Source organism: Grus americana, chromosome 1, assembly GCF_028858705.1.
Source record: "Grus americana isolate bGruAme1 chromosome 1, bGruAme1.mat, whole genome shotgun sequence".
NCBI lineage: Eukaryota > Metazoa > Chordata > Aves > Gruiformes > Gruidae > Grus > Grus americana.
In genome coordinates, this window is record NC_072852.1 from 27,548,979 (window position 1) to 27,573,842 (window position 24,864).

Sequence of the window (24,864 nt, forward strand, 5' to 3'; positions counted from 1 at the left end):
AAAAAAGGAACAGAGTTCGCAGAGGTGCAGTAGTTGCTAGAGGATGGGCATCTAAGTGGATATGTCACTTAGAACTGCTAGCTTAAGTTTCCTCAACTGTGTGCAGTATGTCATTAAGGGTGTTTGAAGTCATACTGTATCTCTGAGGAACTGAAAGTACAGGATTCCTGACGTGCATCAAAAAAAGGTGGATTGATTTGGAAAATAAGGCTTTAAGGACAGTCAGGCAGTAACAAAAGGGAAAAACTTGCGTGTATCCCTCTGCGTACAGTAATGGGTGGTGAATTGCAATCAGTTTCCAAAAGCAGAATTACCAGATGCACAGTCTGTGTTGTCATGTCTGCAGGAGTCCTGTGTCATTCAGTAGACAAGTTGGAGCACGAGGGAAGAATTCAGAGATGACAGTTTTAGTCTATTTTGAAGTACTTAGCCAGTTATGCTGTTACCAGATTATTTAAAGACAGAAGAGTTTCTCTGACTCTAAGCCTTTTCTTCACTATTTGCTTCAATTATGCCTCAGATTTTTTCCAGTAACTCCACAGACTTTTTTCTCTTCTACAGAATTTGTCTTGCCTTTAAATTCAAGCTGAGCAGTGCCATCTTGGCTGGAGATTACAAGTGTTCCTACCACTAAAGCTCATAATGACAGGGAGTTAAGGAGCTTAAATTGCAGTGTGCCTCAGGTAGTCCTCTTGCACTTTTTTTTTTTTTTAAGTCAAAGCTCTCTGTGCAGATTTGGTGTTCACAGTCACTTCCTCAAGGTGAGAAAGGCTATTTGAAGTAGAGGATTCTTAAGAGGGGGATGTTTATGTAAATTTGGTTTATGGACAAGCTTTTAAATAGTTTCATGGGCAAGGAGGTGAAAATACTTCATACTGCTAGTATTCAAAATGCTGGCATTAATTCTTCATCCATGCAACTGTTGGAAAAAACATTGGTAAATGGTGCCGATGCCAATAAGAGGAAGAAGTGCTCCTCTGGCAAGTGGACACAGTTACCTTTTAGACATAACTAAGGAATTTGGAGCTTAAAAGCTTGAAAGATTTCATGGTTTTCCTAAACCACTACTTGACATGAGAGGCAAATATCAGTGATTATGCATATAGCCTTGCATTTTAAAGATGGACATGTTGCAAGCTCAGCAAAAAATGAGCATTTTATTCTTAAAAAAACAGAAATAAATGTGTTCCATTACAGTGTAGCCCCTTTCTGCTTATCAAATATATATGCTACAGAAATTAATAACCTTGAAATGGAAGTGCAAAAGTATCTTGAAAAATATAAAAAAGTTCATATTGACACAAGTAATTAACCAGAAAAATACCAATCATCTGCAAACGTCTTTGGGGTTTTTGGTTGGTTGTATTTTTATTAGAGCTCCAGTAATGAATAAGTTACAAGTACTTGAAAAATTCTGTGCATGTAATTAAAAACAACAACTGTAGCAACTAGCAGTTTGTTATGTTCTGGCAGGAGGTTGGCCAAAATTTGTTTCATAGTAGGACTTGTGTCATAAGAAGGATGTGCATGTGTATTGCCTGTCCTTTACAGGAGTCAAGAGATCTTTGATCTTTTGGTGATCTGGTCTACTGACTCCCAAACTGCTCATGAATTGGCATGTTACCATTCAGAACTAAGTTGAGTCAAGTGGATGAAACACAAACGTGAGGTAACGCTAGTGTCTGTGTACCATAATTTGGGAGCTGCTGCTTTAGTCTGTAGACTAAGGCATGGAATGTCTGCTGTAAGGAGGTTTTGGGACTGGAATGCCATTGTTAGGATTTCAACTTGACATTTGTTAAACCTAACAGGTATGTGAAAGGCTGGTGAAAATGAATGTGGGTATCTTGACATAGAAAATGATGGTGAATTCTGCTAGCTGCAACCAATACGAATTGGTGGATTTAAGAAATCAATTTGCCTATGTAACACGAAAAAGGGAATGTCTGCTGCCTACTCTCTCACTTTTTGTTTCTTTCCTGATTTCATTTTCCATCTACACTCTTGTATTGTAGCAGTCTTTGTATTGCTAGCTTTTTTACTTGCTTCATTTATGTAGTAGGCCGTATTTCTCACTAAAGACCTTTGAACTTCAGGCCATTTTTCTTTCTTCTTCATCTCCTTAATCAAAAAACCTGTTCTTTTCTCTCTTCTCTGCAGCCAAATCCATGACAAGGTTTGTAGTCAGTATTGTTTAATGTTGGGTGGTATTTTATACTGGAAATGTTTTGTCTATTTATGCTGTTAGATTTTGGTTAAAGCTTACTGATGCATTCCTGTTTTCCTAATACTGCAAATATTTCAAACTTGTTAGTTTGTCTGAGTGACAGAATGACTGCTGCAGAGTACTTTCATGCTTACGTATTTGTAATGTTATGGCTTCTGTGGGAGTTAACCGTCTATAAGATGACAATGTATGGATTTCATCTGTTACAGTTTAAAGAAGTTCCATTATAGGAGTAGGCTGGTTTACCCTCCTTGCCAGTTCTGATGTTCAAAAAGTTCTTGCTAGTATTGTCAGCACTTGCATCTGGAATACCAGTACTGTTCTGAAGTTGAGTTCCTAGACTCTGATTATCAGCTCATGGAGTCTTACAGGATCCAACTTACTTTGTGCTCAAGCAACCCATGTGGGTAAGCAGTAAGTCAATACCACTTTTTGAAAAAGAATTATTGAGAAGGGGACTGTTGCAAGGGAACCCAGTATGTTGCTGCCTGAAGAGATGTGCAGTGAGATGAGAAGTACTTCAGCGTGGGACTTAGTACAGAAGAGAGAACAATCACTGTTCTGCTTTCAAGTTCTGTGACTGTAGTCTGGCAGAAGTTTTTCTGGAATCTGAAACTGTCATCCTTGCTGTTCAGGAGATTTGGGATAGTCAGCTGTGATGCCTTTTCCCAGGGGGTTTGGAGGAATGAGAACAGTGGAGACAGATTACAGCCCTCAGGGGTGTATTTTGCCTGGCTCTTCATTCCCTTTTCAGAAATCAGTGCGTTGGCTTCATTTCCACCTATTCCTCTTTCCTTGGACATGGATGAGAATCGCAATGTAATGGAAAGAATAAGAGCAAAACAAGATCCTTTTTCTTGTCGTGATTCATCCACGCATGTTGCAGAGTGTCCCGTGGGCCTTCTGGTCATTGTGAAGGCTCCAGAAACCAGGAAGAGTGGTTTATTCTAACACCTCACCTACAGCTGCTTTGCTTAGGATTGGTCCTGGGTTTGGGTTGTGTTTTGGTCTAAGCATTAGTTTTCCTGCTTTTTTCTGTTACCGATCTCTCACGTCATGTGTTAGGGGCCCCCTTTTCCCTAGGATGTTGCTGCTGCTTGTTACCTGCTTGAAAACAAATAGAGGTTTGGGGATTTGATGGGTCCTTTTTCATTGTCCTTTCAGCTCCCTGCTCTCTTTTTCTAGCTGTGAAGGCACAGACTATTCCAACAAAGTACCACTGAGTGGTTCTTCCCCTGGAGGAGCTGTTGAATTTGGTCGCAACTATCCCTGTAGTCCTGGAGAGAGGGCCCTTCCCTCAACTTTGCTGGTTTATGGCTCCACTTCTTTAGTCCTTGGAGTTACTGCCTGTTACTGCTTTTCCCTTACTGAGGCTCTTGCTCTCTATGGCCTGTTGAGTACATTGTACAGTGTTTCAGTTCTTCTCTTCATTAGTATGTTGCTAGGTGAGCCTGCTCATTTCATAAAATAAATACTTATTCTTTCAGGGATTTGGTACTAAAATCAGAGAATCGCAGAATGAGTGAGGGTGGAAGGGGTCTCTGAAGATTGTCTAGTCCAACCCCACCCCTGCTCAAAGCAGGGTCAACCATAGCAAGTTGCTCAGGGTTATGTCTAGCCAGGTTTTTGTACATCTCCAAGGATGGACATTCCACAGCCTTTTCTGGGCAACTTGTTTCAGAGTTTGACCATGCTTACATTAAAAAAAAAAAAAAAATTCCTTATGTTAAAATGAAATTTTCTCTATTTCGATTTGTGCCCATTCCTCTTGTTCTTTTACATAGCACCACTGAGAAGAGTCTGGCTCCCTCTTCTTTACTGCCCCCACCAAGTATTTATAGATAAGGTCCCCCTGAGCTTTCTCTACTCCAGTAAAGAAATGGTCACAGTCAGCCTCTCCACATAGCTCACATGGGCCAAGCCCTTCAGCATCTTAATGGCCATCATAGGCCTGGAAGCTGTATGGTATCTATTTTGAAAATCACTTATGTGTCACGGACTTGGTGGAAAAAATGGAGGAGTCACAAATATTATCAAATGTAAACAACAGTGTATAGCACTTGGACTATGACTCTTCAAAAGGTCTGTTTCTTCTTATGAAGACTTTGAAGTCAGAATCATAAGTGAGAATAACTGAATTGGTAGCAATAACCACCTTCTAGGGGAGAAGGGGATAAGTGATCCTTTGTAGTGATCCAAGCTGATTTTGCTTACATAATAAAACCCACAGCACTTGCTGTGTAGAAGCTGTAGCTGTCGCTATCTTTTCTTCATACAAGATTGCAAGAAAAAATTGTGTGTTCTTATATTTTTATGTGTGTGTGTCACAGTATTTGCAATAACAATAAAGAAAAATCTTGGTGCGATCTGTAGGAACTCTTTCAGTTTTCCATCTTACAGTGGAGAATAGAAGAATAGTGGTGCATGCTTTTTTCTAGACAATGGAATATGTCAATCCTGCAGCAGCTGCTGTTGCATCTCCTCTCTTATGAAGTTGCAGAAGCCAGCCTCAACTGAATTAGTCCCTATGGATGGCATTTGTGCTTATCTCAGCATTTAGCTGACATTCTGCTCATGTATTTGATGATAGACTTCAGCCATACCTTCATTGTAATAACTCCACTGTGCTTTCTTCCCGTGTATTTTTCAAATGCCCAGTTGTAATCCAGCTGGTGGGTTACAGATTGTTCTGTGCTACAGTTAATGTCACTCAGCGATGAGAATGAGCCTGGCTGACCAGAAGTTTGTCTTCATTAAAAATCAAACCCCAAACCAAGATTTCTCTATTTGGGATGATATTTTTAGGTTTTATCACATTATGTGTGGGCTTTAGGAATGTTACAGAAGTTTAATACTACAAAAATGGAACTGTTAAAATACTAACTGTGTGTTTACTGTATAATTCTAGGTACGGCAGGAACTGGATGAAAAAATCACTAAAGAACTTGAACAGGGTAATGTGTCATTATGTTGGGAGTGTTTTTAAGGAAGATGACAGTTCCTAACTCTTGAAAATAATGGCTTGAAAGTTGTCGAGCTCTAAGTGCCTAAGTCCTAGGAGTTTTTTCTGCTAGCTTTCCAGTTTAGACTTGGATGCAGTTGCCTGAAAAAAAACAAGTGCAAAAAAATGAACCCATTTTCCTCACACAGATACACGTGAATTAAGCTGAAGTCACCTTTCACTACAGTTAATCCTCAAGCACAAACATCAAATATAAAAGAAGCCCTGAGACAAGATTTTTATAGACTTCAGCCATCACTTTTCCTTCCATGTACAACTGCATTCAGCACCAAACCATACCATACACATTCTCTGCTACTAGTTCTTGACTTTTTTGCTACACCTCCTATTCATTGCTTGTCTTTGTAGCTTATATGTTGCAGTCTTTTCTGAATAAGCAAGAAGAAAATAATCAATGACAAAATATAACCTTTCTTTAGGAAAAGATCATTCAGCAGTGTTTAGGCAAACATGAGATGAGTTGATTGCTTGTAATACATAGCATAAAACATGTTCTGTAATATGAGGCCAGGTGTCCAAAGATGAATTCAACCTATTTCATGATAATTGTTCCTCCAGAGTCACTGTGACTGGTGCTATTTCAAAGCAGGTAGCCCCTGAGAGCATTTCCTTCTGTTCCTGTATGCTTTTAATCATATCGAGCACGTTCAGCTGTTGCTTCATAGCTCTTTCCACATGTCTGAACAGACACAAAGCCATTGCATTGCAACCGTGTGCATTTTGAATGTAATTCGCATCTGCTAGGAGTCACCGAGTGTGTTTTGGTTTGGGGACCTTATCTGAAAAAGGTGGCTGGAGAAAGGTGGCAAAGGTGGTTTTGCTTTCATTGAGTATGTGTTTTCATGGAGCAAAGACTGTGTTGCCAGGGCAATTTACAAAGACTCCCCTCAGAGAAGGCGCCAGGCTGGGAGACTTGTCCTGGCCTGACTGCAGTGCAAAGGTGTTCACGTTTTCATGGGCAGATTCATTTAAAGTTTGTCACAGCAAATGCAGAGGCAGGTTTTTAGGTGTAGTGTTCCAATGCATCACTAGTTTGAACATTTAAGGAAAGTAGACACTTGAGGTTGAAGAGGTCTGCAGGGGGCTAAATTTAGCTCTGGTGTAAGCAAGAGTCATTTGTGGATTCCCTGACGATGTTCAGCGTGTAGCCTCTGGAATTTCTTTCACTACCTTTAGAACTACTATTGACTGATTTAAAAAAAAATGTGGAAGAATGTGTTTCTTCCTTTGTGCCTAGCCCTTTCATTGTAACGTTCCCTTGGAAGTTTTAAAATCTTTTTTCTGGATTGTAGTGTCTGCAGTTACCCGTAATGTTCTTACAATGACTTGTGTGGCCCTGTCTACTGTAGAAGTAACACCAGGAATCTTGTCTCTTTTTTCCCCAGCCACTGCTGAACTTGAAGCTGGATCTGCTGGAGCTTCTCCCATGGTATCCATTGATGGTTTTTCAAAAAATTTCCACGTTGACCAGGATCCCCTTTGCAGGGCAATACAGGAATATCGTAATGTTTTAACCAAAAATTACATGATTTGAACAAAATGCTAGGGAAAGCCTCTGGAAATCATTTTGTTTACATAGTGCCGTCTAGGGTTTCCTGTTCCATGGTTCACTTGTGAAAATTTGTATGTTGCAGTGTGGTGGGTTGAGCCTGGCTGGGGGCCAGGTGCCCAGAGCCGCTCTATCACTCCCCTCTTCAGTAAGGCAGGGAGGGGAGAAAGGAGGATGGAAAAAATAACCCCAAACTCGTGGGTCGAGATAAAGGCAGTTTAATGTAGCTAAAGCAAAAAAGCCGCGCGCGGAAGCAAAGCAAAAAGCAAAAGATTATTCTCTACTTCCCATCAGCAGGCGATGTCCGGCCACTTCCTGGGAAGTAGGGCTTCAGTGTGCGTACCCCTTACTCCGGAAGACAAACATTGTTAAAAAAAAAAAAAAAAAAAACAAAAAAAAAAAACCCCAACGAATGCCCCCGCCCTGTTCCTCCCCCTATTCTCAGTTTCTTATTGCTGAGCAGATGTCATATGGTATGGAATATCCCTTTGGTCAGTTTGGGTCAGCTGTCCTAGCTGTGTCCCCTCCCAAGATCTTGCCTACCCCCAGCCTGCTGCTGGGGAAAAAGAAATGTTGGAAAGACAGCCTTGGTGTGTGCTAGCACTACTCAGTAGTAGCCAAAACACTGGTGTGTTATCAACAGTTTGCTAGCTACCAATACACAGCACAGCACCATGAGGGCTGCTGTGGGGAGAATTAACTCCATCTCAGCCAGACCCAATACAATCTCCACCCCTTATTCCACGCCATTTGTGTCATGCTCACGCTCCACACACTTTAATACATATATGTATATATTTTATAACCGTTTCATTGTATTTAGTTCTTATCAACTATGATCTCCAGTCCTTTAATAGATGGATGTTACTCTCCTGTTCCATGGGCTTCCTCTGCTCCTCCAGATGTTCATGAACCGGCTATGACTTGGGCCCAATCTGTCAGGATGGCTGTTCAGGTTCAGTTGTTGGGCACCAACACCGGCTTGCTTTGGGCTGTTGTTGCATTCATCTGGCTCCTTGCGAAACTTGCTCTTCGTTGGTTTGGGTCATTCCTTCTACATTGCTTCCTAGAACGTACAACTCACATTACAGATTATTTTACCCCAAGGTTAAATCTCCTTGAGGCACACACCGGGTCTCCCCATCCTTCCGCATTACCCACCAAGTACACCCAGGTCCTTGAGCGAAGACAATCCCAGAAATGGGTTTGCCTTTTCCCATGGGAGGAGCAATCCACACCGCTTTCCCCAGCCACTTTCCCATGTGTACTACAGGGACCTTGTCTCCTCCCACAGTATGTAGGGGTTTCGTTTGGGCAGGACCAGGACGGTTAGCAGATCCTCTGGTATTAATCAGCCAAGTGGCTTCTGCTAAATTTGTATCCCAGTGCTTCCATGCCCCATTACCTAATGCCCTCAACATAGTCTTTAACAGTCCATTATATCTCTCGATCTTTCCAGAGGCTTGTGGGTGATAGGGGATGTGATACACCCACTCAATACCATGTTTCTTTGCCCATGAGCTTATGACGTTATTTCGAAAATGAGTTCCGTTGTCTGATTCAATCCTTTCTGGGGTACCATGTCGCCATAAAATTTGTCTTTCAAGGCCTAGGATGGTGTTTCGGGCAGTGGCATGGTTTACAGGAAAAGTCTCTAGCCAGCCAGTAGTTGCTTCCACCATGGTGAGTATGTAGCGCTTGCCTTGGCGTGTTCGTGGCAGTGGCCCAATATAGTCAATCTGCCAGGCCTCGCCGTATCGAAAACCCAGCCACCGCCCTCTATTCCAGGGAGATTTTGCTCGTGTTGCTCGCTTGATTGCAGCACATATTTCACATTCATGAGTGACTTGTGTGATGGCCTCCATGGTCAGGTCCACCCCTCGATCACGAGCCCATCTGTATGTTGCGTCTCTCCCTAGATGTTGTCGTGGTTTTACCCCAGCCGGCAGCTAAGCACCACGCAGCCGCTCACTCGCTCCCCCCCCCGCATCGGGATGGGGGAGAGAATTGGAAAAGCTAAAGTGAGAAAACTCGTGGGTTGAGATAAAGACAGTTTAATAGGTAAAGCAAAAGCTGCGCGCACAAGCAAAGCAAAGCAAGGAATTCATTCACCACTTCCCATGGGCAGGCAGGTGTTCAGCCATCTCCAGGGAAGCAGGGCTCCATCACGCGTAACGGTTACTTGGGAAGACAAACGCCATCGCTCCAAACGCCGCTGCCCCCCCCTCCTCTCTTCCCCCAAGCTCCTTATAAACTGAGCATGACGTCATATAGTATGGAATATGCCTTTGGTCAGTTTGGGTCACCTGTCCTGTCTGTGTCTCCTCCCAACTTCTTGTGCAGCCCCAGCCATCCCGCTGGCAGGGCAGTGCAAGAAGCAGAAAAGGCCTTGGCCCCGTGTAAACACTGCTCAACAAGAAGTCCATAGAACAAAAACATCTCTGTATTATCAACACTGTCTCCAGCACAAATCCAAAACATATCCCCACACTAGCTACTATGAAGAAAATCAACCCTCTCAGCCAAAACCAGGACATTATCCACCCCTTATTCCATACTATTTACGTCATGCTCAGGTCCCACACAATTCAATACATCCTCATTAAGCACCACCCCCCTTCTCATCCCTTGATATAATATGCTGATATCATTCCCTTAGTCTGTGGACCACCCTTTTAAAATGTCCATAAATGTCCACAAAATGTCCATTGGGTTGACTTGGTCCACAACCTTGGGCTCCATTCACCATGGTGATCACTCAGAACAGGAGAGGTGGTTGACGTGTGGAGTTACTGGGCACCAAAACCAGCTCAGGTCAGGTCCACTGCTGCACTTGCGCTGCTTCTTGTAAGGCTCGTTCTCCATTGGTTCAGGTGATTTCTGCTACAGTAATTCCTGTAACATGCAACTCAAATCATGGGTTACAACAATTTAAAGGTATTTCCATTACAATCTCCACCCCTGGTCCCTTCGAGTCAGACCATCAAGTTTACCATTGCAATGAACACCTCCCCTTGCCCCTGCTCCGGCTTGAACTTACCCACAGACTGCAGTCCCTTAGGGGTGTACCTGCTCCAAGTGGAGCCTTATCCACGAGCCACAGTCTCTCCAGGGGTACACCTGCTGTGGCATAGACTTATCCACAGCCACAGTCACTTTGAGGTGCACCTGTTCCAGCATGGCCTTCTCCATGGGCCACAATGCCTTCATAGATATACTTGCTCCAGCGTGGCCTTGTCCACAGTCACAGTCACTTCAGTCCTCTCAGAAATAAACCTGCCCTGTCATGGGCTCGTCCATAGCCCCACGCTTTGAAATGTTCCAGCATGACCCCATGCACAGCCACTGATGCTTCAAGGTGTACCTGCTGCAGCATGGACTTATCCTTGCCACAGATGCTTTGAGGTGTACCTTCTCCAGGATGGACTTATCCTTGGCTCACAATCCTTACAGAGGTATACCTGCTGCGGCACAGACGCAACCACGGCCCCAGACACTTCGAGATATACCTGCTGCGGCACAGACGCAACCACGGCCCCAGACACTTCGAGATATACCTGCTGCGGCACAGACGCAACCACGGCCCCAGACACTTTGAGATATACCTGCTGCGGCACAGACGCAACCACGGCCCCAGACACTTCGAGATATACCTGCTGCGGCACAGACGCAACCATGGCCCCAGACACTTCGAGATATACCTGCTGCGGCACAGATGCAACCACAGCCACAGACGCCTTGGGGTGTCCTGCTCCGACGTGGACTCATCCACAGGTCACAGTCCCTTCGACTCGAGTGCACACAGGAGCTCCAGCCTGTCCAGGACAGCAGCACAGAAACAACAGCGGTGCCCTGGCCATCTGCCAGGCCAGGCACATCGCCATTGCTGTTATCAAAACGTTCCCAGGCACAGCACAGTAAGATGATAAGCAGTACAGCAGTACAGCGAGCAGCGAAAGCAAAAAGCAGCCACTAACGAGCACTAGCCTCTAATATACAGTAAGGCAGGCAAGCCCCATGGCAAGCACAGGAGCCTGCCAATTAATAGCTAATAACAACTATAAATTCAATCTAGCACATTCCAATCAAATCTGTCATTATCTCGAACCCTTCGAGCCCCACGTTGGGCGCCAAAAAAGGACTGTCGTGGTTTTACCCCAGCCGGCAGCTAAGCACCATGCAGCCGCTCACTCGCTCCCCCCCGCATCGGGATGGAGGAGAGAATTGGAAAAGTTAAAGTGAGAAAACTCGTGGGTTGAGATAAAGACAGTTTAATAGGTAAAGCAAAAGCTGCGCGCACAAGCAAAGCAAAGCAAGGAATTCATTCCCCACTTCCCATGGGCAGGCAGGTGTTCAGCCATCTCCAGGGAAGCAGGGCTCCATCATGCGTAGCGGTTACTTGGGAAAACAAACGCCATTGCTCCGAATGCTGCCGCCCCGCCCTTCCCTTCCCCCAAGCTCCTTATAAACTGAGCATGACATCATGTAGTATGGAATATGCCTTTGGTCAGTTTGGGTCACCTGTCCTGTCTGTGTCTCCTCCCAACTTCTTGTGCAGCCCCAGCCATCCCGCTGGCAGGGCAGTGCAAGAAGCAGAAAAGGCCTTGGCCCCGTGTAAACACTGCTCAACAAGAAGTCCATAGAACAAAAACATCTCTGTATTATCAACACTGTCTCCAGCACAAATCCAAAACATATCCCCACACTAGCTACTATGAAGAAAATCAACCCTCTCAGCTAAAACCAGGACACATACACATTCTCTGCTACTAGTTCTTGATTTTTTTGCTACATCTCCTATTCATTGCTTGTCTTTGTAGCTTATATGTTGCAGTCTTTTCTGAATAAGCAAGAAGAAAATAATCAATGACAAAATATAACCTTTCTTTAGGAAAAGATCATTCAGCAGTGTTTAGGCAAACATGAGATGAGTTGATTGCTTGTAATACATAGCATAAAACATGTTCTGTAATATGAGGCCAGGTGTCCAAAGATGAATTCAACCTATTTCATGATAATTGTTCCTCCAGAGTCACTGTGACTGGTGCTATTTCAAAGCAGGTAGCCCCTGAGAGCATTTCCTTCTGTTCCTGTGTGCTTTTAATCATATCGAGCATGTTCAGCTGTTGCTTCATAGCTCTTTCCACATGTCTGAACAGACACAAAGCCATTGCATTGCAACCGTGTGCATTTTGAATGTAATTCGCATCTGCTAGGAGTCACCGAGTGTGTTTTGGTTTGGGGACCTTATCTGAAAAAGGTGGCTGGAGAAAGGTGGCAAAGGTGGTTTTGCTTTCATTGAGTATGTGTTTTCATGGAGCAAAGACTGTGTTGCCAGGGCAATTTACAAAGACTCCCCTCAGAGAAGGCGCCAGGCTGGGAGACTTGTCCTGGCCTGACTGCAGTGCAAAGGTGTTCACGTTTTCATGGGCAGATTCATTTAAAGTTTGTCACAGCAAATGCAGAGGCAGGTTTTTAGGTGTAGTGTTCCAATGCATCACTAGTTTGAACATTTAAGGAAAGTAGACACTTGAGGTTGAAGAGGTCTGCAGGGGGCTAAATTTAGCTCTGGTGTAAGCAAGAGTCATTTGTGGATTCCCTGACGATGTTCAGCGTGTAGCCTCTGGACTTTCTTTCACTACCTTTAGAACTACTATTGACTGATTAAAAAAAAAATGTGGAAGAATGTGTTTCTTCCTTTCACACAGCAGAGGCTAGGAGGTGGAATTATGTGACCGCAGGTACAAAACACCTACTCAAGTCTCTGAAGCAAACAAGACCAGACTGGCTGATCCCGGCAGTAACATCTAGTGGGGTGGCAAAAGGTGCCTGTGAAATTTTGTAACCTACTATGTGTCTGTCAGAGCAAAGAGATAGACTGGTCCCCTCAGCATCGGCACTGTTGATGTATGAAATTCAGAAGATAGATAATGTATCATAGATGGCAACCGCCCTATATAGGTTCCTCCATTTGTGTTATTCTTCCCCATGGTCACATTCTCATGGAGTGGTGGTAGAACTCAGGGGGCAGATCTGAGGCTTTTTCTCTATATTATCTTAAAGTGATTATGTTTCCAGCTATAAATTAGAAAGTCACTTGCAGCTACACCAGATGCAACCACAAACTTGCTATTATCATTTATTTGATCTGTGAAAATCATTGGCATTTATGAGTTTGACACTATGGTATATAAGCGTCCTGTTTAAGGCAGACACTTCTCTGCTCTTCTGCAATTAAACACAGCTGCTAATCTCAGCACCACCTCCTGCCTTGCTAGACGGAATCTCGGCTATGAACTCAGAACAAAAGAATGACTCATTTAAATATGTTTCTTCCACTAAGTGGAAAGGCTCAGCTATACTTTATCACATCTAGGAACAGTGGTTGACATTAGGTGCTCACCCCCGTTAGCTCACTAGGTACAAAATCACTTTTCTTGTCAGTAAGTCTTCTGAATGCATCTCACAACTCTTTTGGCAGTGGAGGAAACGGGTGTTTTCATCGCACAGCTCATCTCACTGACTACTTTCCTTCTTTCCTAAGTATCTTTGTGTGGTCTGTTTTTCCTTACATAAGCTACTATACATGTTGTTCTTAGTCTTTCTTTGTGTCTTCCTTACTTAGCCTAGCCTACAGTATATCAGGCCTGCCAAGAGCTGGCACAGCATCTATAGAGAACAATCAAATTGCCATGCTGATGCTGTCAAAAGAACTGATTTACACCTTTACTTGTCCTGGTGCTCTCATTATAACCTTAGTCAAATGGAAATAGTTTGTATAATTTCTGTTCACACTGCAATCTTAATGCTGGGTTTTGTTCTCATCACATTTTTTATCAGGCAGATGGAATTCTGAGCCCTTTCTGTTCTCATTAAAATTTACTAGATGAAGGGATTAATTGTGTGCTAGTGTGCCTGGTCTTTTATGATCTTTGCAGGAAGAATCGGACGACTTCTCTCTGAACAAGGAGGGGTAAGCTGTTGTTGAGTATTGTGGTTGGGTTTTTATAACTTCATTTCTGAAGAATGTCATGGGTTTCAAAATAATGATCGTTTTCCCTCAGGCAGTGTCTCCTTGAGGGACATGTCACATCTGGCTGTCACAGTCACCAAGTATTACTCCACATGATGGAACACGACACGACTGAGCAACTGGTGGTAGCATGTTACACAGGAAATCTGGGGAAAGAAACACTTCCTCGGGGTGCACTTAAGCAAAGCTTTTCCCGTCCCTTAGATTTGAGGTATACGTACCCTAGAAAGGAACATGAATCTAACATTAAAACAATAACAATGCCTGTCGCAAATAAGATTTTGTTACACGGCTTTGGTTTAGCAGCAGTTTAGGATTTATTAATATTTTTGAGATAAATCACAAGATTAGGTTGTATAATTATTAACAGCACTTCATCATCATCCAATTTAACTGAGAGATTCAGTGGAATTTGTTACAATCAAAATATTGACTTAGTTAAAGATTCAGGAATGGTAAGGGTCGCACAAAACTCACAGCAGGGTGGCACGCACAGATGGGGGTTAAATCAAATCACACATACAGCCAGGCAGACAAATAATCCTGAATCAAATTACACACACAGACAGACAAATAGTTCTGAACCAATTGCGCGCACACACACACAGAGGTTAACCTATGATTAAAATTTCCTTTTCTGTGAGTTTCATAAATTGCTCACTTTTATGTGTCGGCATTCATCAACAGGCAGCCGGTGAACCTAGTGAAATCAGGCCTTTAAGTCCTCATGAAATCGTCGTCGGACGAACTTTCAATCTTTGTGAAATCTACGCTGAGAGGCGTCCCAGCTCGGGGGGAGGTACTGGCTCATGCAGCCTGCTGCCGTCCCAGAGAGCTCAAAGGGTCTCACTTTTGGATCGCTATTTATAGGACCTTGAGATGATTCACTTTGGTGAGTATTCTCCATTCTGGCCACAATTCGTGCTGAGTCTTTCTGGTAGTCAATTCAGGCAGCAGCTGGCCCAGGGGTGGCCAGAGAGTGTCTGATGCCCAAATCACTGCGCTTGTATCCAAGAGAGCAGCACAATGGGGCTTATCGTGAGATCTCAGAGTGGCCTGGGGGGCTGCATCACCACAACACCGAGGTGCACTAGTAGGTTCTGCAATTTTCTTTGCCCAAAAGATTCATTTTGGACTGAGGAAACAAATAAAACCTTCTTTTTTTCTTCTTCCCCACCCCCCCACCCTCTAATTCAGGAACTCAACTAAAAGTTTTGTTAAAGGAGAATATAAAAAGTGCACTCATTGAAATGAAGATTTGAGAAAACCAGCAAGAATCTCAGCCTCTTATTTTGTAAATATACACAAAATCTTGGCACTCGTCCATTTTTTCTTAACTGCAGCTTAAACCATAACTATTGTAATAGGCTTCAAGAAATGCCTGCATTGACATTTCTGTCTCCCAGGGAGGGGGCAATGGATGGAAATCATCTTATGCTACATCTGAGTAAGTCACTCAAGATTCCTTTGCCAGTCAGTGGAGATTCATCGCTCCCTAAAGCAGGTATTTAAAACAGGTCTGGTGATTCATGCTCTAGAAGTGCCTATGTTTCTTCTTGACTAGAAAGGGATAGCTGAAAGGTATAGGTGAAATGAAGCTATATATACAGTCAGGTGAGATGGATCCTACCACAGGGTATTACTATGACCTGAACTCATTCCAGAAAATAAAAGAGAAATTTTACCTTCACACACATTACCCACGCACACGCAAAAATCTAGGAGCCAAATTCAATCTCTTGTTCCTTTACTGAGCCTAGCATATTAAAATCCTAGTTTCAGTGAGAATTGCTGGAAGTTTTATCAAACCAAAGAGAAAATGCTGAAGGCCAAAGAGGGAAAAATACACCTTTTCATTTTTATTGTGCGTTTCTTCTCAAGGTAGAAATCCTAGTTGGAGTTAAGCCTTAGCACACGATTAGTTTTGGAGAAGACAAGGCAAAGCTTATGCCTAAATTGGAGCTTATACCTAAACACTGTGAAGGAAAGCTTTTGCTTTGGATTTATATAAATTTAGAATTCAGAGTGCTTAGAAAGAGCGTTGCTTCCAGCAGAGCAACTCTCAGGGAAGTAGCTTTTCTATACAAGCTTATGTCAGAAACATAAGCAATTTTAAAACTGAAATAATTATGCAGTGATCCTGTTTAGGCTCCAGTGTATACCTATGACTTGTTAAATGGATCACTGCTTTCTGTGTTCTTGCCAAAATCTCTACTCCAGTTGCTTCCAAGCTCCCTCATCTACAACTACCACATACGCCTAATCCTGGAAAGTTGTTCAGACCTTCCCACCATGTTGGTGTGTCATTGTCTTGTAGTCTGCACGGCTGTAGAGTGTCTTCTCCTGTGTATGTTTCTCCTGTGGCATCCTGGAACATATGTAAATGTCTCTTTGTTGGCCTTGGCGTTCGGTGTACTACTCACCAACAAATCAATGTAACTGCCTGCTGCAGGAGGAACCTCAGAGCCTACCACAGGAGTCATGGCAGGTCAGATACCTCCAAAGAAGGACCCAAATCAGGCAGGACATTGCTTAGAGAGCTGCCTTAGCCAGCAGCAGGAAATGGTGGCCACCACGCAGCATCTGAAATGATGCACCTCCTCAGGCCTCTTCATGAGGAAGGAGCTGTACCTGCTCAGGATCCACCAGGCAGTGCCTGGCTTCAGCCTCTGTGCCTCAGGGCTGATGCTCCTCTGGCAGCCTCCAGGGATCCAAAGCCCTGTCCCTCGCTCTGAAGGAGCAGCTCTGCTCTCTGGCTATAGGAGAACCTGGCTGGAAATACTCATCCCTGCACTGAAGCCAACGTAGCAAGTGCCAAGAGCCTCAGGGCTGGCCAGGCAGGAGCTGTGAGTCACAGCAAGGCTGGTGGGGTCAATGGCCTGACAGGCCAGGACGCAGTCCCACAGGCCCTGAGCAAGAAGAGCAGAGCAGGTCCTGTGATGGCAAACAGGGTCAACCAAGAATGCTCCAAGGCTGCACAGCTGCACCACATCAGCACCAGCCCTGAGCCAACTCAAAAAAACCCCTGGAGGTCAAGGATGCGCTCAGGACCCTAACAAGGCAGTGACAAATAATGCACTTTTCATCATTGTTTCATACAGAGGTGCATCAATCCTGCAACCTGCTCCAAGTACCCATGTACCACTGCACTTGGTCCCTTCCCAGCTGCCGTTTTCACAGGGATGCAGGGATAGAAGCAGCCCCAGCCCAAGAGGGCCGTGGCCTCCACCTGCTCACCTTCACATCAGAGGAGCTAGAGAGAAGGTGCTCTCTGAGGGGCAGCAAGGGTTGGGTCAGATGTCAGCACTGCAGAGGAGAACCAAAAAATGAGGACTAAGGAGCTAAAATTCTTCCTGCCCCACAGCAAGTCAGTCTGGACCATACTCTCTTAAGATACCCTGGCCTCAGCTTGTTCCTTCATGATCCCATGAAATATAGAAGATGATGTAAAATAAGAATTTAACAGAGAAGCACTAGCCCAGCATGATCCTAGTCTCAGCAATTTAGCAGACAAAATGCATACATTGGGAAGGAGTGGTATCATTCTTTCTCTTAATTAATACTTTCTCCAGGCTGCAGCTGAGTAACAATTAAATGCAAAAACCCTGCCTTTGTGTAACACCAGGGTTAATATTTTATGCACAGTAGGAGTGAAGCAGGAAGAGAATGATATTATTTGTCTGCCAAGTCAGAAAAAATTGGACTATGCATAATTTTTTATATGTAAACAAAAACCCCACGTTACTCACTACAAGGTAAAAATAGGACTCGCACTGATGCACTACTACAGTGCTCTCACATCTTTCAAAGTTACGCTGTGCTAATGTGCAAATTACTAGCCAAATGGAATTTTCAGGAAGACATTTGTAATTACCATATCCAAGGCAAAGAGATCTGCACTTATTTTGCACTTTATTTTTGAGAAAAAGACTGCAAAAATTAATTTCAAGTGAAAATATAAGGAAATAACCGCTTTGCTAGACCAGGGCTACAAATCGCACTATAAATTAGTGCTAAGGAAATAATCGTGCCTTTCCACATGATAATTCATGTAAGGGCAAAAGAACTGGTCAAGGAATGGTGTCTTAGGGGGGGGCGAAAGCCCAAATCAATAGTGGAAAGAGAGAAGGAATAGATAACCTGTGGGGAAATATGGACATCTCAAAATGGTTGACTGAGGTTTCCATGAAATGGTCTGATCCCATTCAAATCTGCAAGTAATTGGTGACTACACCCTTCACATATAAAAGAAACTTCTGAAGATTTGCAGGACTATGAGGTTAAAGACAAGGCTCTAACCCAGGTGTAGCATTCCCTATGGAGCCACTCTTGAAAACATGCAACCCTAGAGTAGGTCCTCAGTTGATATAAAATTATATGCTTCTGAAGCAAGATCAACTCGCACCATCCAGGAATCTGCAGTGGAGGACAATGAAGATGGGGGAAAAAAAAAAAAAAAAAGGAGATAGTAACAGAAGATTTTGTCCCAAGAAAACTTAAACATCATAGCTCTAAAAGAAAATTTATGGATAGGTAGATGTGCAATAACACAGACAGCAAATAAACAAACAAACAAACCCCAAAAAGCTGTACAGTGAGGAAGTGCAGGTTGCTGAAATATTTGTGTAAGACATTACAATACCCTCAGGAGGTATTTGCAACATTACTGAAGTTGAGCAGGTAATCTGAGAACTTCAGCTCACATGCCTGCTGGAAAAGGGACTGAAAATCTGAAGAATTCAATTCCGATTAGGCTGCTGCTACCTTAGCAAAGAATTTGGTATTGTCTTCCTTGCGCACTCATATTGCTTACAGCATCAGAAATACTAGCACAAGAGTCTTCATTTTCATCTTAGCTGCTTTTCATTACCCAAGGTAATGAAAACCCAGTTGAAAACTATAATGGAGCATACCAGGAAGAGGGTAAAGGAAGCATACAATTCTGCTTATTATAGATTAGTAGCTAATATCCAAGCAGCCCAACAGAGATATGGAGAAAGATGTCATGCTTATCTTCTGTTTTCCTTTTGTGTCTCAAAACCCACCTGTCACCTGTGATCAGGTTATAAAACTGCTCTTCTTAATCACTTAACAGCCAGAAAAAAAATCCACTCCCACATCATCGCCTGTGGTAAAAAGCCTGCATAATTTGTGTCATTGTGTTTTGGCATATAAAGAAGAACGTATATCCTATCTTTATTATGAATGCTAGATTCTGTGATATTCTCCTAATATCCTATAAAATTAGATTTTCAGTATTGCTGAAAATATCCTGTAGTAGTTAAACAATTATAAATACTTAAAATCTCTCACTGACGTTCAGGAACAGCTAAACCTCACTAATTAACACCAATGCTCAGAGGGATCAAATTAGTGAATAACAGAACAAATACATGAACAAAGCAAGGTAATGTATCAACAAAAGTTGTTTGTTAATGTATTTGTTGAGAACAGTTTCATTTCTTATGCAATCATTTATGATTAGAGTCAATAAGAATACATCATCATCGTTGTTGTTGTTATTATTATTATTATGGAAAAATACTTTCACAGGCACAAATGCCAATTTGTTAGAACTGAGACATCCTGTAGTAACATCTGAACGCAGGAGAAACATTTATGAAGAAAAAACGTACACCTCCCTAGCTCTTTGGCATCCTACCAAAGGTTACACTGCCCTGTTCACACTAGTGTCAGGCAGAAACACTGAGTCTATCTCCAGATAAACAGGCATTCCCACACCGCACAGTTCAGTGTTATCCAGGTATTAGCTTGGGTCCCAGATGCAATACCCACCCCATGTTTGCACAAACTTCTGCTTATGTGAGTTAGCCCAGGCAACGCTGACTGCCATACCTGTAGTGCATCAGGTTCCCGACCCGGCCGGTTCAGAACGGCCTTGTGCCATACAGTTGCATGTCCAGAGACAACCAGCAGCCTGGCAGCTCTCATTCAAGACTCCAGCAGAGATCTGCAAAGGCCTGAGAGCACCTTCTGCATCCTCTTGCTGTAAGTATGCATGTATAGCGATGGCAGGATTCCCTCATCTCCACGCTGGCCCCATGTACTGTCCCTAGGGCTGGTCCAAAATTAGCAGAGCAACAAATTTCCATTTTTCTAAACTAGAAATTTTAGTTTGGAATTATTTTTCCATAGAAACTGTATAAAATCCACATTTTTTTTAATTCCTGAAATGGTAGAATTTCAGGAGTTGGAGTGCATGATATGTTATAATGATACTGGTACACCTAAGCCCTGAAACTCAAACTCAAACTTACTAGTGTAGGACATCTGAATTTTCTTAAGGTGCCTGTGTTCTAAACTTGCTCCTCTAGGAGGGTCCGTAACTTTACCAGGTGGACAGTGAAGGATCACACAACAGCTCCCATCTGGCATCAGGCACCTGTGTTACCTTTCAGACAGGGTAATTATTGGAAATCCATCTTCCAGAGGGATTTGAATATGAAAGGAATCTAAATGAAAACTCACTTTTATGTAAAAATGCAAGTTAGTAGAGCACAAGTTAGTAAAATTTTGCTTTAACGCTTCTTCCCAAGATTGCTAATCTGGCATGATAACGAAAAAGCAAAATAGAGACTATACATACAAAATAATACGACAAAAGCCGGTGATTAAATACAAATGTTGAGCTTCTACAATCACTGTACAACTTTCCGTAGAGAAAGCGCACCACTGAATTTACCTGCTCTTCTAGCAGCTCTGTCATAAGCCTGTGCTGATTTAGGGCCAAAAAAGGGAAATTGGTGGTGGAAGTTGTGCCCATGGAAGCTGAACAGGAATATAACTGGAGGATGTCTACACAGACGGACAGGGACTGTCCATGGCTTCTCTCTCCCATGCCCTAGCACTGAGCCACGAACAGCTTCACCCCAGGAACCAAACAGCTGTGTCTGTAAAACACAGAGCTGTGGGCAGCCAGAGCAGACACGGCTGTGATGCTCTGGACAGGAATGGGGCCCCGGCCCGGCTTGGCTTGCACCTTCTGCCAGCGATTTCTCTGCTGGATGACAGTACCGTATTAGCAAAAGCTGTTGCTTTGTCCAGGCTCTGAGCCCACCCAGCGGTGCTCCCCAGCCCGAGAAAAGAGCTCCTATGCACGGCAGGGCTTCACAGCGCCCCAGCAGGGATGAATTAGTGCACCTAAGCCTCACCCCTCTCTCTTCTTTATTAAACGGGGCATATGCACGGTCTGTAAAGAAACAAATTCGCCAGGGAAATTACTTTCTGCATCACTAACTTTTCCACAGCGTCTCCTTTCAGAGGCCTGAAAAGACTGCTACTGAGCAAACAAGCAAAAATAATTAACTTCTCTGCCCTTCCAATCGATCAGATGTGACCATCCTCCCTTTTTTCTGGCGAGGAGGAATAGGTTTGTAAAACAGCTTTTCTATAGTTTACCACTGGTCACTGCATGGGAAATTATGAGATCTACTGATGCAGAAAGAGCTTATAATTAACTATCTGAGATGTTCAAAAAGCTGAGCTGAAGGGTCAGAGATCTCAGCCCTTACCACATGCCTGGGGACAATGACCCGCTCAGTGACAGAGCCCAGCCTCCCGCTGGCAGCAGTCTGCTCTAGGAGGATTTAACCCTTACCCAGCGAAGTATTTTGCATGTGGAAACTCTGTTGCAATGTTCTAATGAAAAAGTTTGAACGAATGCAGGTTCGACAGTCTAGTCACACAGCCACAGAGCTTCCTCGATATTCACAGGTGATGTGCGCTGCAGCTCCCAAAACAGCTATCTGCCCCTAACCACCTTTTAACGTTATTTATTAAAGCAGGTTTGGAACTGGTTCTGTGCTGGTTTTGGCTGGGATAGAGTTAATTTCCTTCATAGTAGCTCACAGGGGGCTGTGTTTTGGATTTGTGCTGAAAACAGTGCTGATAACCCAGGGATGTTTTCGTTCCTGCTGAGCAGTGCTGACACAGAGCCAAGGCCTTTTCTGCTCCTCAGCCCACCCCACCAGTGAGGAGGCTGGGGGTGCACAAGGAGTTGGGAGGGGACACAGCCGGGACAGCTGACCCCTATATTCCATATCATATGACATCATGCTCAGCATATAAAGCTGGGGGAAGAAGAGGGAAGGGGGGATCCATTCAGAGTGATGGCGTTTGTCTTCCCAAGTCACCGTTACGCGTGATGGAGCCCTGCTTTCCTGGAGATGGCTGAACGCCTGCCTGCCCATGGGAAGTGGTGAATGAATTCCTTGTCTTGCTTTGCTTGTGTGCGTGGCTTTTGCTTTACCTATTAAACTGGCTTTATCTCAACCCACGAGTTTTCTCACTTTTACTCTTCTGATTCTCTCCCCCATCCCTCTGGGGGGGGCAGTGCACGAGCGGCTGCCTGGTGCTTAGCTGCTGGCTGGGGTTAAATAATGACTTCTGTTACAAATAATCCTCTCAAGATAACATGATTCTCTCTGTATGCAAAAAAAAGACATGGGTATCTTTGTTCTGAACAAAACCTTCTGTAGATTTTGACCAATGAATTGTGGAAATGACCGGGAAGTGTTTTATAATAACTGTTTCATACGAAAGTCGATGCTCAGTCACTGATAGTTCTGTGCTATGCCCTAGGCTGATCTATATTTTTCCTCATAATTATAAAACCAACAAGAATAATAGCTCCATTCTTCCAATGCCAATGCAGGAATTCTTGTAACTCTTCCATCCCCAGGTTTTAGCCAGAGAACAGGCAGAAGAGATCAGCAGTCACACAGACTGCTGTGACGCCGGTGGGGTTTTGCTCCCACTGTGTAAGATGTCACACATCTTACAGGCAATGACGGCACTGAGGGGTTTCTGGAGGGGTAGAAGAGGGCTGCTGAAGTGAAGGGGGAAGTAGACCCTCATTGGGGTTCGACGGTGGCACTGCTTTCTGGAAGCAGAAGGGGTGACCATGGCAAGTGAGAGGTTTAGTCATCGCCATGTGACCAAAGAGATTGTTTTCCTGTGGGTGTATCAGAGGTACCATCTGCAGATCTGAGGGAGGCAGTCTTGGAGAAAGAGACAAGAGGAGTGCTAATTTGGAGGATTTGGTATTTAGGTTGTGTGGTTGCGTGTCAACCAAGGCAGGGACAAAGGGACCCATTTCCCAAACTGTCTCAGTGCAAACAGGACGGGTGGCTTGCCTACTAGATCCCAGGGACTGTGGGGGCCAGCGTAACCTCACTGGTTACCTACCCCTGCTGGCTCTGTGGACAATGACTGGTTTTACTCGGGTATTGACTGCCTCGACATTTTAATTCCTATTTGTCTCTGACTCACGGAGTTTCAAAGCCTACATTCAGCCTGCACCTGATTGCTCTGTGTCTGAGGTACCTGGGGTTTTGCTTCAAAAGCGGTCAACCTTGAAGAAGACATGCTGTTGTTCCCTTAAAATTCAGAACAGTTCTGCCCTAGGTGGAAACACAAACACACTGTTCCTCATCTTTACAATTAAGACTGATACAAATGACGAACATCTTGCAGACTGTATTTATGGGTCTCAAACATTTTTCTCAAGTACCCGCATATCTAATTTCCTCTCTTCCAGTCTCTCTTTCTTTATATCTGTTTTTATCTGCAGTCTGTAGACCAGTACACCTGGTACATCACTTGTGTTGCCACCCAACTGAATTTGAACATACAATGTACAAGTTAAGATGGAGTCCAGTGTTATTAATCTTAAATAATCTGCCGTATAGCTAGTTATCTAGCCATAAACAATTACTCCAGAGCTGTTTGACAGACATAGCGCAACTATTAGTTCAATGGTAGATCACAGGCACTGGGGATCTGTGCAGAAAAATGCATTAGGAAAAAAATCATTAAACTTGTATAATCTACTGAGGCCTACGTATTGCACTTCTGTGAGAAAGACATGGCCAGCCAAGTAAAAACCCGGGAAATACTAAGATACATTAAGCCGATGCTAAATAATATGGACATCTAGTGGTTCTGCAGTAGACATGCGAGTTCACCCACAGCTGGAGCTCACCAGAACTTCAGAAAACAAACAAATGCACAACATACAAACAAAACTCTCCAGTGGGAACTGGAAGAATTCAGCTACCTAGCTAGTGTTCCTATTGCTAGGGTGGGACACAACTAAGCCAAAGCCTCTTCCAGACAAAGTGCTGAACAAGGCAGACAAACTCTCCCTAGAGGAGAGTGACAATAATAGCGACATTCTTCTTTTTACTGTGGTCAAGCCTAGAGATGTATTACTGAGATCAAGTAGGATCAAGCCTGAGGGTAGGAAAGTAAAAACGTGTCACATTTCTCTGAAAAGTGTAGTTTCTTCTAAAAAAAAAAAAAAAAAGAAAAGAAAAGAAACAACATATCCATAATATCTTTCCTTAGGAACAAACACAAGCAGCCTGGTGAAGAAGTTGACAACAGCCATCAGATCCCTGGGAACAGCACCAGAATTCACTGCTGACCCACTCTCTGTCACACATAGCTGCTAGGTGCAGAGGACAGCCTTTTGACAGGTATTACTTGAGGATGGTTATGTTATCTGTGATGAACAAGGCACTTCAACTATCCCTCATTGGCTTTTATGTAAGAAAAAATATTTCTCTCCCCCTTTCCCCCGACTGGAACAAGGAGAAAAATTATTATTTTCTAGATTTGATCCTTGGTGAATTAGAATTAATTATTACAACACTTAATTTGGGGTTTGGGGCGTTTTCTTGATTTGTTTGTTTTCTGTATAAACAAAAAGGAGGGGAGATTTTTCCAAGCACTCTACAACCACAGTGCCTCTGAAAACAAACAAGGTTTGTATTCCAAAGCTAGTTACACATCTTAAATAGCCTATCAATTGTATTTTATATACATACTTACTCAACTATATATGTGCATATGTATTCTGTATATAATGAAAGCCACAAATAGTGCAAGGCGTATACAATAGACCACTGTAATTTGAAATGTATAGCAACAGGCAAGGAAAGTTCCAGTCTTCGTAATGAAGAAGAAAATGATTGATTTGTCATTACTCAATCAAAAATCTTGATAGTAGA

The 24,864-nt window shown here is 43.4% G+C and overlaps 1 protein-coding gene across 1 annotated transcript in view; it reads left to right on the forward strand.

Moving 5' to 3' along the window:
- Positions 1-24,864, forward strand: part of LOC129205687 (ankyrin repeat domain-containing protein 26-like) — a 277,628-nt gene that overhangs the window by 243,914 nt on the left and 8,850 nt on the right. The window contains exons 46-51 of the mRNA XM_054823678.1: positions 5,136-5,181; positions 6,635-6,678; positions 13,639-13,771; positions 14,519-14,723; positions 15,029-15,335; positions 24,200-24,330. Of these exons, the coding sequence (XP_054679653.1) occupies positions 5,136-5,181; positions 6,635-6,678; positions 13,639-13,674 (126 nt within the window). The 3' untranslated portion in view covers positions 13,675-13,771; positions 14,519-14,723; positions 15,029-15,335; positions 24,200-24,330. The remainder of the gene's footprint in view (positions 1-5,135; positions 5,182-6,634; positions 6,679-13,638; positions 13,772-14,518; positions 14,724-15,028; positions 15,336-24,199; positions 24,331-24,864) is intronic.